At 36.7% G+C, this 17,323-nt stretch overlaps 1 protein-coding gene across 1 annotated transcript in view; it reads left to right on the forward strand.

Moving 5' to 3' along the window:
* beta'COP (coatomer subunit beta') overlaps positions 1-17,323 on the forward strand; it is a 293,541-nt gene that overhangs the window by 237,172 nt on the left and 39,046 nt on the right. The window contains exon 18 of the mRNA XM_090394070.1: positions 15,057-15,237. Coding sequence (XP_090250196.1) covers positions 15,057-15,237 — 181 coding nt within the window. The remainder of the gene's footprint in view (positions 1-15,056; positions 15,238-17,323) is intronic.

Here is a 17,323-nt window from a genome sequence, read left to right on the forward strand (position 1 = left end):
CATGACTTAGTTTTTCAATAAATGCTTTAAATCTATTAATGCCTGCAATTTCACAGTATCACCAATTGATAGTTCTAATTGGTGCAGTACCACAAATTTAACAAAGGGAATCTTTCTTTCATTAGTTTGGTAACCCTAGTTTTATAACCCATCATAAGAGTTGCACCACTGCATGTGTTGACACAAACTAAGTGAGATTTTAAATTATTTTCCATTATTGAAGACAGTTGAGCACATGGAATCAAATAGTAACACTTTGCAGTTCATTCATGTCCAAAAACAAATTTATGGATGAGCTCATTCTATTGTCCACTATACAAGTACAAATATATGCAACTAAAGTGTATTTTGATAAAACAGGTCAATCATTGATCATATATTTACTCTTCATACTTTAGCTGAAACCGCAAGACCTCTATTGCTGTTTCGTGGATTTTAAACAAACATTTGATTCTGTCAATAGAGAAAAACTTATTCAAATATTAACAAAGAAAAACATGCACTGAAGACAAGAAATCAAACTAAGAGTTATGCAAGAATATCCACTCTTCCCATGCCTTTGTAACATTTTCATTCAAGAAATTATTAAAGATGCCTTGTCCTCGATAAAAGGAGTAAAAGTGAATGGTAGACCAATTTTTTTATTTATTTCGTGTACGAACTACAGAAAATGTAAGAGCATACATATAAATGATTAAACGCATATATTTAAAGAAATAGACATTAAAAGAATAGGGATTAAAAGACAAAAATGCCACTTGCATGAAATATTAAGCAAAAACATAAAATGTCAAATTTTACTCATCCAGTGACTAATATACTTTAAAGCTGTTTCATTACACTGCATTAAATCTTCTCGGGTACATATATTATTAATGTCTATTAAGCAGCATTGCAGAAGATGATCCATGGTTTATGTTTCACCACATGAGCAGCTGTCATTGTCTGTGTAACTCCATCTGGCCATATTCTGCTTTGATCTGCCCATTCCAGAACGAAGTCTATTCAATGTCTTCCATCTTTGCCACTCAAGATGTAAGCCAGAAGGAAGAGATTCGTTTAAGTTCAGAGCTTCTGGAGATTGTTTTTGCCACATTGTTGACCTTATAGCTTTTATGGAATCAACCAATGGTTCCACTGAGTGAATAAAACTTTTCCTTGATCTTAGCTTCTTATGTACTGCAACATGTCCATACAAAGGAAACTGTTCATCATTTAGTTGTTGTTTCCGCTCAGATCTACTCTGTGTAGTCCTTCTGATGTCAGGAGGTGCAATACCAGACAATGAGTATAGGTGGTCAATTTTTGTAGGCTTAAGGGCAGCTGGTGATGCGTCGACATGTTTCATTAAGAACCTTATCAATAATTTTTGACATGTGATGATCTTTCTCAAATAGAGCTAGCATAATCGGCTGTCGAAAAGCAGAGTGCCAGTGCAGAGGCACGCAGTACTTGTGGATTTGCATCCCACCGAGATGATGTTAATTGGCACAGAATATTATTACGTGTTTGAGTTTTAGCTGCTGTCTTTATGGGTTTTACTGGGATTTGGTTTCAGTTGGTTTTCCTTATAGTAAACTGGTAGACCAATGACATGTATATGCAGTCAGTGTAGTAATTATAACAGATAACAAATCAAATCTCCAATGCCAGCTGCAAAATTACAAGAAACCTGCAGAAATTATAATATTAGTATATATTCAAATAAAATAAGATGATGAAAATTGGAAGATACCCGGATAACACTTAATCAGGAAATCATAAAACAAGTTAATGGTTTTAATTACCTAGGGGCATACTTGACTTCAAATTTAAATGATATAGCAAGGGTAAAACATACTGTTCATAGCATGGTCACTCCCAGTTAGGTACTGGCTCTTTTTATTCTTATTCTTTGTCTATGCTTTTCTTCCCTTGTTCTTTGCTCTACTTTTCCCAAGTCTTTCTTACTCTCTCTCGCTCTTCTATGTTTCAAACCACCATCACTTGGATGTAACGCTTCTGCTATGTTTGCCACAATGTGATCCATGAACATCCAGAAAGAGGAATCCTGGTAGTCTTGCAATACTTTGGCAAGACAGGCAGTCTTGGATCACCTGGACAGGATCAGTCGGCTAGTAGGCTTGCCTGCAAGGGTCAGGGTGTTGCAGTAAGTCTCCTTCCCCTTGGTCCAGGGACACACACACCAAGGCTTGCTGTGGTGCTCATATAGGGTCTGAGGTAGCCCTGGCATTTCACTCCCAAGCACAGTCATTGCTTGCCAGTGAGTGGGCATCCATTTGTGACTATGGTGGTGGGTAGCTCTGGTGCTGAATCCAGTTCTTCCATGGAGAATGAACACTTTTTCATCCTCTTGTTTATCAAGGGTCTCAGCAAGCCCCATCCAGGTAGAGAAAAACCATAGAATCATAGTAAGAAACAAAAAATCGAGACTGCAACAAATACACCACTATTCCTAATCATACACTCAACAGGTGAATATCCAGTTGGAAAAATAGCACTTTTCTTCATTCAGATGGGTTTGGAAGGGTTGACAGGAACTCCAAAAAATGTAAAGAAACTGCGTTCAGGAGATATCCTTATTGAATCAGCTACAGCAGCATAATCAGAAAAATTACTCCATGCAACATCTATCAGAGGAATACTGATTATGGTTACCATCCACAAAACTTTAAACTTTTCTAGATCTAAGTGGGACCTCCTTGATGTTCCTGATGAAGCAATATGTTTCAAACTCAAGGACCAAGGAGTGGTAGCCATAAGAAGAATAGTGATACGTAGGGATGAGCATCTGGTTCCCACTTGAAACATTATCCTTACCATTATCAAATCAGAAACCACCATCGTCTGTCAAAGCAGGATATCTGGATATCTCAACTTTTTCAGTATGGCTCTATATCCAAAAGCCCTTATGTTGCTTCAAATGTCAGAAATATGATCATTCTCAAATTGCCTCATGGCTTTGTCATCTGTGCCTGAAGTGGCAGTATTCAACATGAAAATAAAGACTCTAAGAGCAAAACACCAAAATGCTCTAACTGCGAGGGTGACCACCTGGCATATTCCCAATCATGTCAAAGGTGGAAAGATGTAAAAGATTTACAAAAGTTAAAAACAAACAGAGCAATGCATAACATACCAGGAAGCAAAAAAAAAGGCAGTATACTACAACAGTAGCAAGAATATCTGCTAAACCCTCTTATTTTAAGAAAGCAACTGTAAAGAAAGTTTCAGTTGACACATTGACAAGGACATCAATCCCACCTTTTCACAACTACTACAATTACCCTGAAAGATATAATTTGCTAGCTACTATCTCCTTTGAGCGAATGAAAGAGAGGAATCATTATGGACTCACTCCTGAAGATATGACAAAAAGGATCCCACTACAGAAAAATCCTCTTATTAAAAAATATATTGGAACATGCATCACAGAGGATCAAAGATATGCTTCCAGATTCTGTATTAGATGGCCCATCAACAGGTACCATGGATACATACCTCTTCTCAGGAAGATAAGAAATTCAATAATACCGAATGCCTGGAAGGAGTGGAATTTGACATAGTCTTGGATATTATGACCTTTTTCTTGACTATTAGTATTAATAGATTAAAGACTTAATTCTGTATGTTAGTCAAGTAAATATTAGTTTAATATCTAACGTTTCACTGACTGATATCTGTCAGCATTTTCAAAGGAATACACTGGTAAGCAATAGAAAGTAACAAAAACTAGGAAACTAACCGACAATTCTAAAAATTATATAAAGTTATCACTGTGCGTGATACAATGATATAATATGCGTGTCGCAAGTGGAACGTTTTATTTGTTGAGATATTTAATGTAATTTTCATGAAATGTTCTGGAATGGTAGTTGTCTTCTATGTAGGGCATATGACTCATATCCCATTCAATATTATGGTTGGTAGAGGCAAAGTGTGAAGAAAGGTCTAATATATCCTGCCTGATATATTGATACAAGAAAGAAAGAACACATAGGCTATGTAAGGAATAACAGACAGGATATATCAGGCCTTTCTTCACACTGCCTCTACCAACATAATATTGAATGGGAGATGAGTCATATGCCCTACATAGAAGACAACTACCATTCCAGAACATTTAAAGAAGCTGCTACAGTCGCCCATTCAACAGGTAACTTAAATAAGAATCAAGGCCTAATCTTACCAGATATATAGAAAACTCTAATTAGATCATTTAACCAAAAAAAGAAACAAACTTTCATGAAAATTACATTAAATATCTCAACAAATAAAACATTGTACTTGCGACACGCATATATCATTGTATCATGCACAGTGATAATTTTTAGAATTGTCGGTTAGTTTCCTAGTTTTTGTTACTTTTTATTGCTTACCAGTGTATTCCTTTGAAAATGCTGACAGATATCAGTCAGTGAAACGTTGGATATTAAACTAATATTTACTTGACTAACATACAGAATTAAGTCTTTAATTTATTAATAGTCATGGATATTATTCCAGAAAAAAGAGAAGTGATGGATACTGGCCATTCACAATTCTCAAAAAAGAAAAAAAAAAAATCCATGACTAATGGAAACAAAACCACTCATAATAGGAAGCTAGATGATACCATCAAAAAGAAATAATGGAAACATTCCTACAATGAAATTGTCACGGATTCCAACAAAACAAATGGCATCAGTGCTCTCTCTTTCAGATGTATAAACCTATATGCCACTGCTTGCAGGAAACATACCTGAAACTGAGTGAAGAACAAGACAGGACCTACTTACAGAGGAGTCACCATCCTTGTGGGCAACCATGTCCCCTTCCAACAAACCCAGATTGGTACCAATATAGAAGCAGTTGCTGTAACACTCTGTTGGAAATAAAATAATGGCATGTTGCATCTACCTCCCTCCTACCACAGATTTTTTCTCAAGACGACCTTGATGATGTCATATAGCAGTTACCACTCTCCTTACTTTTATTGGAGGGCGTAAATGGACATAACACTTTGCTGGTTAGTGCCTGAACAAACATGAGGAAGAAGCATATGATTAACAACAACAATCTCTCCCTTCTTTCATATGCCTATCTGAACATTCAGTGTCCATCCTTCCTTTTCCCACTGTTTAAGTGGAAACTCTTCCACTTAAACAGTGGGAAAAGGATGTTAACTGATGCCAACTCTTCCATGGGCAACCATGTACTACATCATCTCCTTAAGACTCCAATGAGAAGTCAAGTGCTCTTGCCATAAAGTGTTTCTGGTGAATTTTTACAGGGTAGTTCACCATTCCCCCCCCCCCCCCAATCTTGGGACTGGCATATAGCTGATGAATCAGGCCTATGACTGGGTCAAAATATTCATGGCTGTAAATCTGCCTGTTCTGAGGGATTAAAAACCCGAGTTTCCAGGTGAAAAAACCCTCTACCTCCATATGAGACTGGCTAACTCACCTTTAGCCGAAAGAAACCAGATAAAGGTTTCTCACGTCATGAACGGAAATTGAAACCAGGTCTTTCTGACCTGAGCTGCTACAGAGGCTCTTGTATCTATCATACCTCTCCTTCGAACTGTTAACAGACAAAGCACTCGCAACTAACTCAGGCAACCCATTCCATTTATTCACCACTCTCCAAGCAAAAAATTTAGTCCTCATGCCCTAGCTAACCACACTCCTTTTTCCCAACTTCCAGAGCAACGTCTTGTTTCTTCCCTCTCTAGCCAAGTACCAAAATATTTCCCCTGCATCAATCCTATAAAATCCTTTAAGTAACTTAACTGTTTTATCATACCCCCCCCCCTTTTTTTTTTTCCCATTATCAATCAACTTCTGTAATCTGCAAAACTTCATAGTGAGTATTCCATAGACCACTCACCATCATCTTGGTCACTCACCTCTGAATCCATGTGTTCATCTCCACCATTTCCTCATCCCCAAGAAACCCAGGAGACCCAACACAGACCCAACAGCACAGCAATCCAAATTTGGCCATATTAAGGCTTTATAAAGAGGAATGATAACTCCCTTATCTCTGCTTATTAGTGTGTTCTTCAATAACCAAGTAATCCTGGAAGCTTCCTGGCTACTTTAGCAATATGCCCTCTAAAACTTCAGCTCTCTCTTTATCTACTACCCCCAATCCCTGGCTTCATCAGTTTCCTGGAGTACACCGTTCCCTCAGTGTGGTACACAATTTGTAATGTTTGTATCCCAAAATACATAATTTAACACTTTTCCACATTAAATTGACATCCATTATGTTTTGCTCAAACTGACAACCTACTTAAATCACCCTACAAACTCTCTACACATCTTGATTAACTATTATTACCCTACCCAACTTGCATCATCATCATTAGCAAATAACTGAATATCTTCTTTCAAATTATTTCCTATATCATTTATGTACAAATTAAACAGCAGTGATCCAAGCACAAAGCCCTGTGGTAGTCACCTGCCATCTCCTGAATTCAGCTCCTCCATATACTGCTTTTTTGCTATCTGTCTGTCAACCACCCTTTTATCCATATCACCAGTTTCATATTCATCTCCATTTGTTGAAGTTTATGTAACAGTTCCATGTAATATCCTGTCAAACACCCTTGCAAAATCCAGCAGTATCATCATGTAGCCATTCCCTTAATCCAACCTAGCTATCTCTCTATTATAAAAAGCTAGTAGATTACTAAGTTATGACCGACCCTTCACAAACCCATGCTGCCCCTCATATCTTATCTATCCATTCCTGAATTCTGTTTTTGATCTATAATTTGCTGCCATCAACTTAGATCCTCCTTTATGTAAAGGAATTATTTTGCCCTCCTTCCACTCTCTTGGGAGGACTTTGCCAGAGCTGAGACTTAAATTGAACAGCCTAGTTAAAGGCATTCTCAAAACACAAGTTGATATCCCACCCAATCCCACAGCCATATTTGCATTCAGGTTCAGCAATATCCTAAGTATTGATCTATAATACTGTGACGGCAGAGGTGCCGTCACAGTATCTTCACTTGCATGATATACACTTGCAAAATGATCACTCACTAGCATAATAATTCGGTCTGCCTCTATTACCTCTCTACCATCTGCACTCATTAAAGTTATCTTACTGTACTCATCTTCCTCCTACTTGCCATATAATAAAAAAAACTCTTTGGGATTTCCTTTTGCCTGTTCAGCTAACTTCTTTTCATAATTAGAATTTACCTTCCTTATCATACTAGTTACCTTTCTTGCCTTACCCGTATACTGTTCATGATTGTACTAGTCACTTATACTCCACAACATTTTCTTTCTTTGCAGCTCTTGCTTAATGATACTTATCCATCTAATTCCTACCCTATTTAGCCTCCTGACCTTGGGTATACAGTGTGGTATTGCTTCTTCCAGATATCACTGTGGAAAATTGAGCATACCAACTGGTTCCACATTTTCCTCATTAGTAATTTTGATTCTGCAACTGTTAGTTTATCTTCTATCATTGATGTAGTGAAACATGTAATAATATAACATTATATAGTATTATAGGAGCAGCCACAACTGCAATTCCTAAAACATCTAGTGGGTTTCTATGTTTTCCTGATGTTTCTTGCTCGGGCTTATTTGAAAGCAGTTTGTTGTACTAGGGTATCTGCAGAAAATGCATCAAGCTTTCTTCTAGGCTTCTTTGGCTACGTGGAATGATGATTGCACATCAGCCAGTGAAGCCTAGAAGAAAGCTTGGTGCATTTTCTGCAGATACCCTACTATAACAAACTTAACTGCTTTCAAACAAGCTCGAGCAAGACACATCAGGTGTCAGAGCCAAAAGAAACTATGGATCCAATTTACATCTTCTATATTAAGATCCACCAACTCTATCCTCAAGCACAATGGTTGCAAAGTTGCTGATCCAACAGCAATTGCTGACACACTTGGAGAGACTTTTCAAGAACATTAGCAGGATCTTCTTATCCCTCCGAGTTCCTTGCCCAAGAAAGCAAAACAGAACAACAACAAATCTGTTTTCTTCCAACATCACCGAATCATTAAATGCTTGGATGAGTAATATCCATTATGATATAGTGAATCATCTGTTAACATTGGCCATGGAACAACTTCTTCACCTTTACAGCAGAATTTTCTGGGAAAGCATATTTCTGGATACCTGGCAAAAGGTGATTATAATTGCCTTTCCTAAGCCAGGGAAGGATCCCATATAAATATCATCCAATTGCTCTGACAAGCTACTTGTACAAGATTCTGGAAAAAATGGCTTAACTCTCATCTTATGGCTTCTGAAAAACAGCCCCTTTTCCAGAACACAATCTGGCTTCCAAAAATATTCTACCACTGATTATATTGTTCAGCTTGCATCATCCAGTAGAAATGTCTTCCTAAAACACGAGCATCTAGTATCGACTTTCTTCAATATGAAAAAGGAGATGAAACTGCTTAGAGATTTGGAATTCTGAAAGACTAACGTAATTTTGCTCTTAGAAGAAATCTCCCTCTTTTTATCAAAAATTCTTATCTAACTGAACCTTCCAAGTGGGGAACTGCTCCTATAAACCAAGAATAGGGAGTCCCACAAGGTTCTGTGTTAGGTGTCATGGTTTTTGCAATCAAGGTTAACTGGATAACAGAACAACTTCCTTTTGCAGTAAGTAATGTATATGGATGACTTTACCATCTTTTGTCACTCATGTAATATGAGGGTCATAGAAAAACAGCTGCAGCAAGCCATTAACCATCTCTCAAAATGTGCGCTTGCAAATGGTTTTAGATTTTCACAGCAGAAGACAGTTTGTGTGCAATTTTGTCATAGATATGGTCCTCATCTCAGGACTTCAACTAGGACAATCACTAATCCCAGTTTGCATCAGAAGCCAAGTTTTTGCAACTGATATTTGACAATAAACTCATCTTCCTCTCTCTCACACATATATCAGTTACATCTATGCACCTTATCTTCATCTGCTGAGATGCTTTGGCTTCAGGTCCATGCTTCTTCTAGGGAGAATACGCTGCAATGGCTGGACCCTATTCACCATCAAGCTATCAGAATTACAACTGGAGCATTTTGCATGTCACCATCGAGGCAAATGAACAGCCACCTTTGTCACTTTGACGCTAACAGCTGTCTTTGATGTATGTAACTAAAATAAAATCCCTGTCACAGCACCCCACATATGTTACTATCTTTTGGCCACAATGGGAGGCTCTCTAAAACACTTGACAGTTTTCCTGTGAACTTTAGAAATAGCAGTAGACAACGTACTGAGATGCAACCAAACTCAATTCCACCATGGCGATCATGCATGCAGCTTTTCTTTCATCAGGCTTTTATGCTGTTTTACGTATTTATTAAATAGTATACTTCTAAGAATTGTTTCATTTATGATTTTTGTTATTTCAACTCATATATAGATTTTGGTTCCCCAAAAATTCTGTGCATAAATACTGAAATGCTTTTTTTTATTAGTTCTCCATTCAAATGCAATTAATGTTTTCATGCCTACAAATTTATCACAGTATTTGTTCAAATTAGTTGGAGAATCCTGCAGACTTGTTCTGGATTTATTTAAATATATAATATCTGCATAAAGTAAAGAGCTGAGCTTGACATCTCCAATTTTGATATCAAGTTGAATGTCAGTTTCCTTCATAATTCCTCCATATAGATCAGAGGTCTTCAATGCATGGCCCGTGGGCCACAGGTGGCCCGCTGGCCATTTTGGAAAAATAACTACTTAACACTAAAAAAAAAAAAAATAATTTCAATGAAGCCCGTGCACCACTAAGCTATACTGCGGTATTTAGAATTGTAAGATGCTTTCCAGATTCACAAGGAACGCTGTGCATTTGATACATTACATAAAATCCTATAAAAATAAATATTAAATAGACATGCTTCTTCAGCCATCTACCAGTGCCAAGTGATACTTAAGTACTAGTACTAGCATCGCTGGTAGATGGCTGAAGCAGTAGTTTGTTCAAGTGCGCTGTCTAGTTCCTTCTAGATACATCTTGAAGGTTCTCGATACTTCGTTATTTTCATATAAATACAAAAGGATCTCATTCACAGTCAGTCAGTTGTGAACACTGTGATATTCGTGTATAAGCTCACGCAGGTTTGTTGTGTCAGCCGTAGCCTATTGTGGGTTTTATATTGCCAGACTTGTTTTCATTAGTGTGAGACATATTCAGTGGATAATAACCATTACAGTGCCATTTTGGATCTTTTTTTGGGTTCACCTTCCATCACTATAGCGTCTACGAGTAAAAAGCGTAAATCAAGTGATTCTTGTTGAGTTTTTAATAAAAAATGGACCAATTTGTACTTTTTTGTGCCAATTGATGATAAACCAGTGGTGTTTAATTTGTCGTGAGTCAGTGTCACTATCAAATGAATACAATATAAAATGACACTATAAGACAAAGCATGCTTCCAATTTCAATCACCTTCATGGGCAGCTTTGTGTGGACAAAGTGAACCATCTCCAAATTGATTTAAAATGCCAGCAGGGTACGTTTAAAAGGCAGAGGGAAGAGAGCGAAGCTTGCGTCAAAGTAAGTTATGTAATAGCTGAAAAAATTGCTAAAAAATCAAAAGCCTTCTTGGACGGCGAGTTTGTGAAAGAGTGTCTCATCACTTCTGGGGATATTCTGTGCCCAAATAATAAGGAAGTATTTAAAAAACCAAGTTTGTCTGGGGTAACTGTAGCATGATGTGTCGAAGAACTTGCCAATGACATTGAAGGAACTTTAAAAAAAAAAAAAGGTCGTCCGAATTTACTTCATATTCACTTGCTTTAGATGAGAGCACAGATATGAAGGATACATCACAGCTGGCTATCTTTGTCCGTGGCATTAATCAACAATTCAATGTCAACAGAAGAACTGCTAGTGCTCGTACCTATGAAGGGAATGATGAAAGGCACTGATATTCTTGAAGCCACCAAGAAAACGCTCCAGCGCTTTCTTGGTGGCTTAACCTCAGCTTAACCAACCTCGAGGTGTGGTAACTGATGGTTCCCTTGCTATGGTGGGAAAGAACGAAGGGTTTGTTCCACTGCTACAGAAAGAACCGGAACCAGAAGGAAAAGATTTCATCCGTTACCACTGTTTAATCCACCAGTAGAATTTGTGCGTGAAAACTATTGGATTTGAGAATGTCATGAAAGTTATTGTGACTGTCATCAACATTATTAGGGCAAGAGGATTGAATCGTCATCAGTTCCAAGAGTTTTTGAACCAAGAGTGTGAAGCGGATCACGGTGATGTGGTTTATTATAGTGATATGCGTTGGTTGAGCAGAGGGAAGGTTCTTAAAAGTCTTTCACTTAAGGAGCGAAATACAGCAGTTCATGCAAACCAAGGGGAATCTGATTGCAGAATTTATGACAGACTTTGCCTTTGTGCCGACATCTCGTTGCATATGAATGACCTAAATACGTGGCTACAATCCAAAGATCAACTGGTGCACACTCTGTTTGATCACATCAAAGCTTTTGTGGTCAAGCTCAAACTTTGGGAAGCACATCTCGCAAAAAAACACAACTCATTTTCAGCTTCTCACCGAGTCCAACTGTTCGTCTCTTGATGAATACACTACAAAATTAGCTGTGTTGCGAATTGAGTTCAAAGAGAGATTTAGTGATTTCATAACCAACAGTTTTCTTTAGATTTATTTTCAATGCCATTCAGTGTCACTGCTGCTAAAATGTCCGGCTCAGAACAAATGGAGCTGTTTGAACGACGAAACAATTCTTCTTTGAGAGAAAAATTATTCAATGTGCCCTTGCTTACATTTTACAAAGACTACATTTCTGAGGACGCATTCCCTAATCTTTGCCGGCATGCTTTGAAGATGTGCACTTTCTTAGATAGCACATACTTATGTGAACAGTTCTTCTTCAGAATGAAGCATGTGAAGTCCAAGACGAGAACTCAGATTATGGACCCACATCTCGAGAATACTCTGCACATAGAGACTTCCAACATCGACAAGCTGGTCAAGGAAAAACATTGCCAAGTTGCCCATTGACATTGTAAAAAATGAATGTTTTTTCATTAAATTATCTTTTTTCAAGTATTCATTGTATTTACTTATCATGAACCCGATTCCAACGTATTCTCTTAAAGCTGAATTTGTTTATTTTTATAGGATTTTATGTAAAGTATCAAATGCACAGCTTACCTTGTGAATCTGGAAAGCATCTTACAATTCTAAATACCGCAGTATAGCTTAGTGGTCCGTGGGCTTCATTGAAATTTTTAATGTGGCCCGCACTGTCTGAAAGGTTGAAGACCCCTGATATAGATGATGAATAATGGTGCAGATAATATGAGCCCTTGTTTCACACCTGATCAAACCATTTCTTCTACCTCTTTCAATTCTAACTGCTAACAACTCAATATATATCAAGATGTGCAATACACACACACACACACACACACGCACACACTGTTTGGAAAGAAGTCAGTGGACACTTCACTCCATGAGCAAGGTGCATTGTACCATGTAATAAGTCACATCTGTAGCTTGTATAAATTGGAGGAATATGATGCTCCCAAGTCAGTTCAACTGTGTCTGGGAGAAATGGCTGCAAGAAGGGAACTGATAGAGTTTCAAAGAGGCATGGTAATAGGATGCCATGTTGCATGCCTATCAGTTCAGAAAACGCTTGACAAATTGGGCCATCCCAAGTCAACAATCTGTGATTACATACTGATATGGAAGCACAGGGAGTCAGCTGCAAGTGCTACCTTGCAGTGGAACACGAATCTACACGAAAACATTCCGAACCAAGGCTCACAACATGTTTTCATAGTAAGACTGTAATATGTAATCCCCATATTACCAGAACCAACATGTAGCATCATCTTTAGTGGTGCAAAGAATGTGTACAGTGGGACCTGGAAGCTTGGAATGTTGTGTTATGGAGTGACAAATCGCACTACACCCTCTACCAGGCAGATAGGTGTTGGTGTGGTGTGGCAGATGTTTAGTGAACATCTCTTACCAGAGTGTATATCCCCAACTATGAAATTTCTGAGGTGATGGTATGGTTCTATTTTTCAGGTTTGGTCTTGAACCTCTGTTTGTGGTGCCATGAACAATGAACTCCAAGATATCTGAACATTCTGGACATTGCAATGCTGCCTACTGCATGGTTTGTGGACATAAATGTCACCACGCTTGACTGGCCTCCAGAGAGAGAGAGAGAAAGAGAGAGATCTGATCTCAACCCTATTGAATATCTGTGGATGAACTTTATTGGGTGAGGTCAAGGAACGTCTGCCCCCATAGCATTCCAGGACCTCATGACTTGCTTACAGGAAGAATGGTCCAAAATTCCCATTGATCACTATTGTACACTTGTGGAAAATATGCCCTCTAGGATTGCTGCAGTCATTGCAATGAAAGGAGGTCCTGCATCTTATTAAAGTGGGTGCTGTGGCTGTTTGTTCCTAATACTCTAGTGTCTGTTGACTTCTTTCCAACCTGTGTGTGTATCTAACCTAAATTATTATTGATTATGAAGGTAACTATAGCTGTTCTAAAATTTAACAGTATGAGCTTAAATAAATGCATCTCTCTCAAGTTAGTATGTTGTCTTATAATTAAATTCATTTTTGAGGAATATCATCAGTGTACAAAAAGAAGAAACATAACAAATTATACTGAAAAGTCGTGTAGTTTCATTTAATGATATGAAGATCTTATTTTCCTAACAATTATCCTCTCATCATGGTTTTCTTTATCATCCTTTATTTTTTGCTAATTTCTACCTATTCAGTCTCTCTCACATTCCTTCCATTACAACAAAAGAAATTCAAATTCTCATTTGTCCATCATACTTGCATAATATCCTGTTTTTGTAAGCTTGTTGGGGCGTTTTTCTTTAATTTTCTGAAGTGGGCCATGAAGATAATCACTCACACAATAGAGGTACATTTAATTGAGCATCTCCAAAAGTGATTCCAAAGAAAATAATTTAATTTTAGATTTTATGATTTTATTTTGCTTTATTTATTATATGTATCCTTATCTTGTTTCCAATTACAGCTGGTACTCTCAGTGATATATTAAGGCTTGACACATTGTATGTCCTTCATTATAAATGTCACAGTTCTTTCTTAGATAAAGCTCTTTTTTGCTATCACAAAATTAAACTCAGCAGTGTATTGTGCATGGTCATCAAGATTCAAAGCAAAACTTATGTGAGAACATGATGCCACTAGTACAGCAATTATATTTTACAATGATAATCAACATTAGAAAACTACTATAATTAGATATAAAATAATACACCTACACAACATTTCTATGCAGCTCTCTAAGGATTACAATATCAAGGTATGTAAGTGGGCTATTTAAAATATATGTCCTTTGTATCACCATTACTTGTCTATGTAGCATTCAAGAAATGTGAACAAATAAATTAAAAAAAAAAATTTATAAAACCTTTGATTAGCTTGTTTATCAAAGGTATCCACAAGCTACAAATTTATGAAATTTATGCTCAATATTCATAATACTGTAAGAAGAAGAAGAATATATATATATATATATATATATATATATATATATATATATCACAACTGTGAGATTTTTATAATAGAACAAAAGTATGACTCTTAGCTCTCTTATCTTTCTATGTTGACTGTTTCTTTTCACTATTACAAGATCTATTATAATATGTGTTATATTATATAACACATATTATAATAGTTTATATTTTAATGGTTTTAGTCACAATTGATTTGAGATGAACTAGTTGTTGTGCACTTGCATGAACTAATTGGTGATAACCTGTATAACACTCTACACCAGCCAGTTAACTCTCAAGTATGTCCTGTTTCCAATATTTTACAACTACAATCATTTATCATATACACCCTTACCCTTTTTTCCCCCCTATAGTTTGTTACTGGTGTGCATTTTCATAGTATTGCTCATTATAACTATGAAGAATCATGAGCTATTTAATATATACAGTATTTAGTGTAGTGGTACTTTCACGTAATATAATAAGTTTATTTTATTTATTTTTTTTTCCCTTCAAATTGTAGTGTAGTTAAATTGTGGAAAATAAACCTTGCTAAAGTGAATGAAAAAGCTTCTCAGGCCCTTGCAGATCCAGAAGATTATGAAAACTTATTTCCTGGTTTACATGATGCTGTAAAAAGTGAACAGTATCTTCACCAGAATGATGAACGAATAATCCCTGCATGTAATTATCCACATATTTCTGTAAGTAAGGTTTTGATATTTGTTTTTTATATTTTTACCAGTATCTCTTAAATTTTGAATTGCTGTCAGTATAAATATACTGAATATTTATCAGAATTCATTAAAATCATACATTCTGGAAATAGTATTTGATCAGTGAAATGTGTACCATGGATAACTTTTATGCTGTACTCATGTACCCATATGCCCACTGTTGTGGTTTCAGTCAGTATAAGCTATAACATGCAAGTTATTGCAGTAACTTGCTAATAATATGCAACCAAGCATTTCCAGTTCATTCTAAACTTTAATTTCTGTCAGTTGAGTACGTGATGTGAAACTAGTAGGAAATATATGTAAGCCTGTCACTCTTAACTAGTCATATAGTAACCAGTTAGTAAGAGTTGATCAGGTTAATTGATGAACTGAAAATGAATGAAAACAAACACCATAGCCAACAAAATGGCATTAGAAGGCAGCCAAACTGCGTAATAGAATATGCATAATATACACGAGGTGTAATTAAAGTACAAGTAGAATCTCATTGTTTGCTGTGAGATAAAGTAAGCCAATCATTCTTTCTCACATGCAGTCCTTTTAGTCTATAAATATAGTTGTCTAGTCTGGTCTGGTCTGATAAGAACTGGATTACTGAGGATGAGAATGAAATAAATATTGCTGATCATGAAAAGATGGTTAATATTCAAGTAAACTATTCAAATATGATGAAAGCTTGGATGAACAAAATTAAAAAGGGATTATTCCAGTGATAAAAGAGAATGGTGATTATCCTTTATTTAGAGAAGAAGTAGAAAGAGTTATTTTAAGAAAAACAGAAAAAAATTATAAGAATTAACAATTATTTCATCAGATTGCGTGATGAAAATAAGGGTAGAGAACCTATTGTTAGCACTTCACAATAGCTATGTACCAATCTTCTGGCCAGCTGGTGTGAAACAGAGATCTAGCTAGAAAATTAGCATGCTATTCTTAATCTCATTCAAAAAAAAAAAAAAAAAAAAAGCAGTAATTTTAGGATTATCCTTTTTGCCTTCCAAGCAAAAATGGAATCGGATTTCCCAGACTTTCAGGTAATTTAGGAAGAACATAAGTAAAACAGACTATATAGTGTGGACAGACTTATGTGTCCTTGAACATGTTGTTTATTATTTTAACGGTATCATAGAACACAGAAACTAAGTAAATAATTAATTTATTAACTTGATGCTGATATTTCGCTGGTATGTTAACAGGCATCTTCAGAGCACAAAAACACTGTTTGTCACAATACACGAGACTAAAACGACATGGTGTACTTAAACAAAATTGTAGCAGCAACACAAAGACTAGAGTCCTGATTTTGGCGCCCTCTATCTGAAAAAAAAAAAAAAAAAAAAAAAAAAAAAGCTATCATTTATTACTAGAGTCCTAGAAAAGTGCTAGTTTTTTCTTAATATGACTGTCTCCCAGATCTTTGGCAAGTTAATACAGCCATATTTGTTGAGATTTGGAGTGTGTTTTAGGGCTTCTGTCGCTTCTAAGAACAATCTCTCTGATTTATACGGGTTTCTGTGTAGTACTTTTGTGTTTTTCCAGTTGATCCTGTGTGCAGGGGTATCCAGAGCATGGTCTGCTAGGCCCGACTTCCCATAATGATAATTCCGGACGTATCTTTTATGTTCGCTGATGCGAATGTTCACAGTTCTTCCTGTTTGACCATAGTAGGCTTGATTGCATGAGCAGGGTACTTGGTAGACTCCTGGATGTGATAAAGGAGGAATGCTGTCCTTGGGTGAGCGGATGAGGGTGGCTAATTTGCTACATGGTCTGAATGTAGTGCGTAGTTTATGTTTATTGAGAATTCTTGAGATCTTTTCGGATGTGCCTTTAATCTGAGGGATGGTGACTGTTTTGTTGTAGTTCTCTGTGGTGGATGGTGGGAGGGGTTTCTTAGGAGTGTTTAGTATTTTGTTTATTTTATGTGGATTGTAGCCGTTGGCCAAGAAGGTGTGGCATAAGTGAGTCAGTTCAGCAGTAAGAGCCTTGTCATTGGAACAGATTGCTCTCGCTCTATGGGTTAGCGTTTTTAATATGCCATATTTTTGAG

Source organism: Typopeltis vanoorti, chromosome 1 (assembly GCF_054136105.1).
Source record: "Typopeltis vanoorti isolate ZY-2024b chromosome 1, IOZ_Tvanoo_1.0, whole genome shotgun sequence".
NCBI lineage: Eukaryota > Metazoa > Arthropoda > Arachnida > Uropygi > Thelyphonidae > Typopeltis > Typopeltis vanoorti.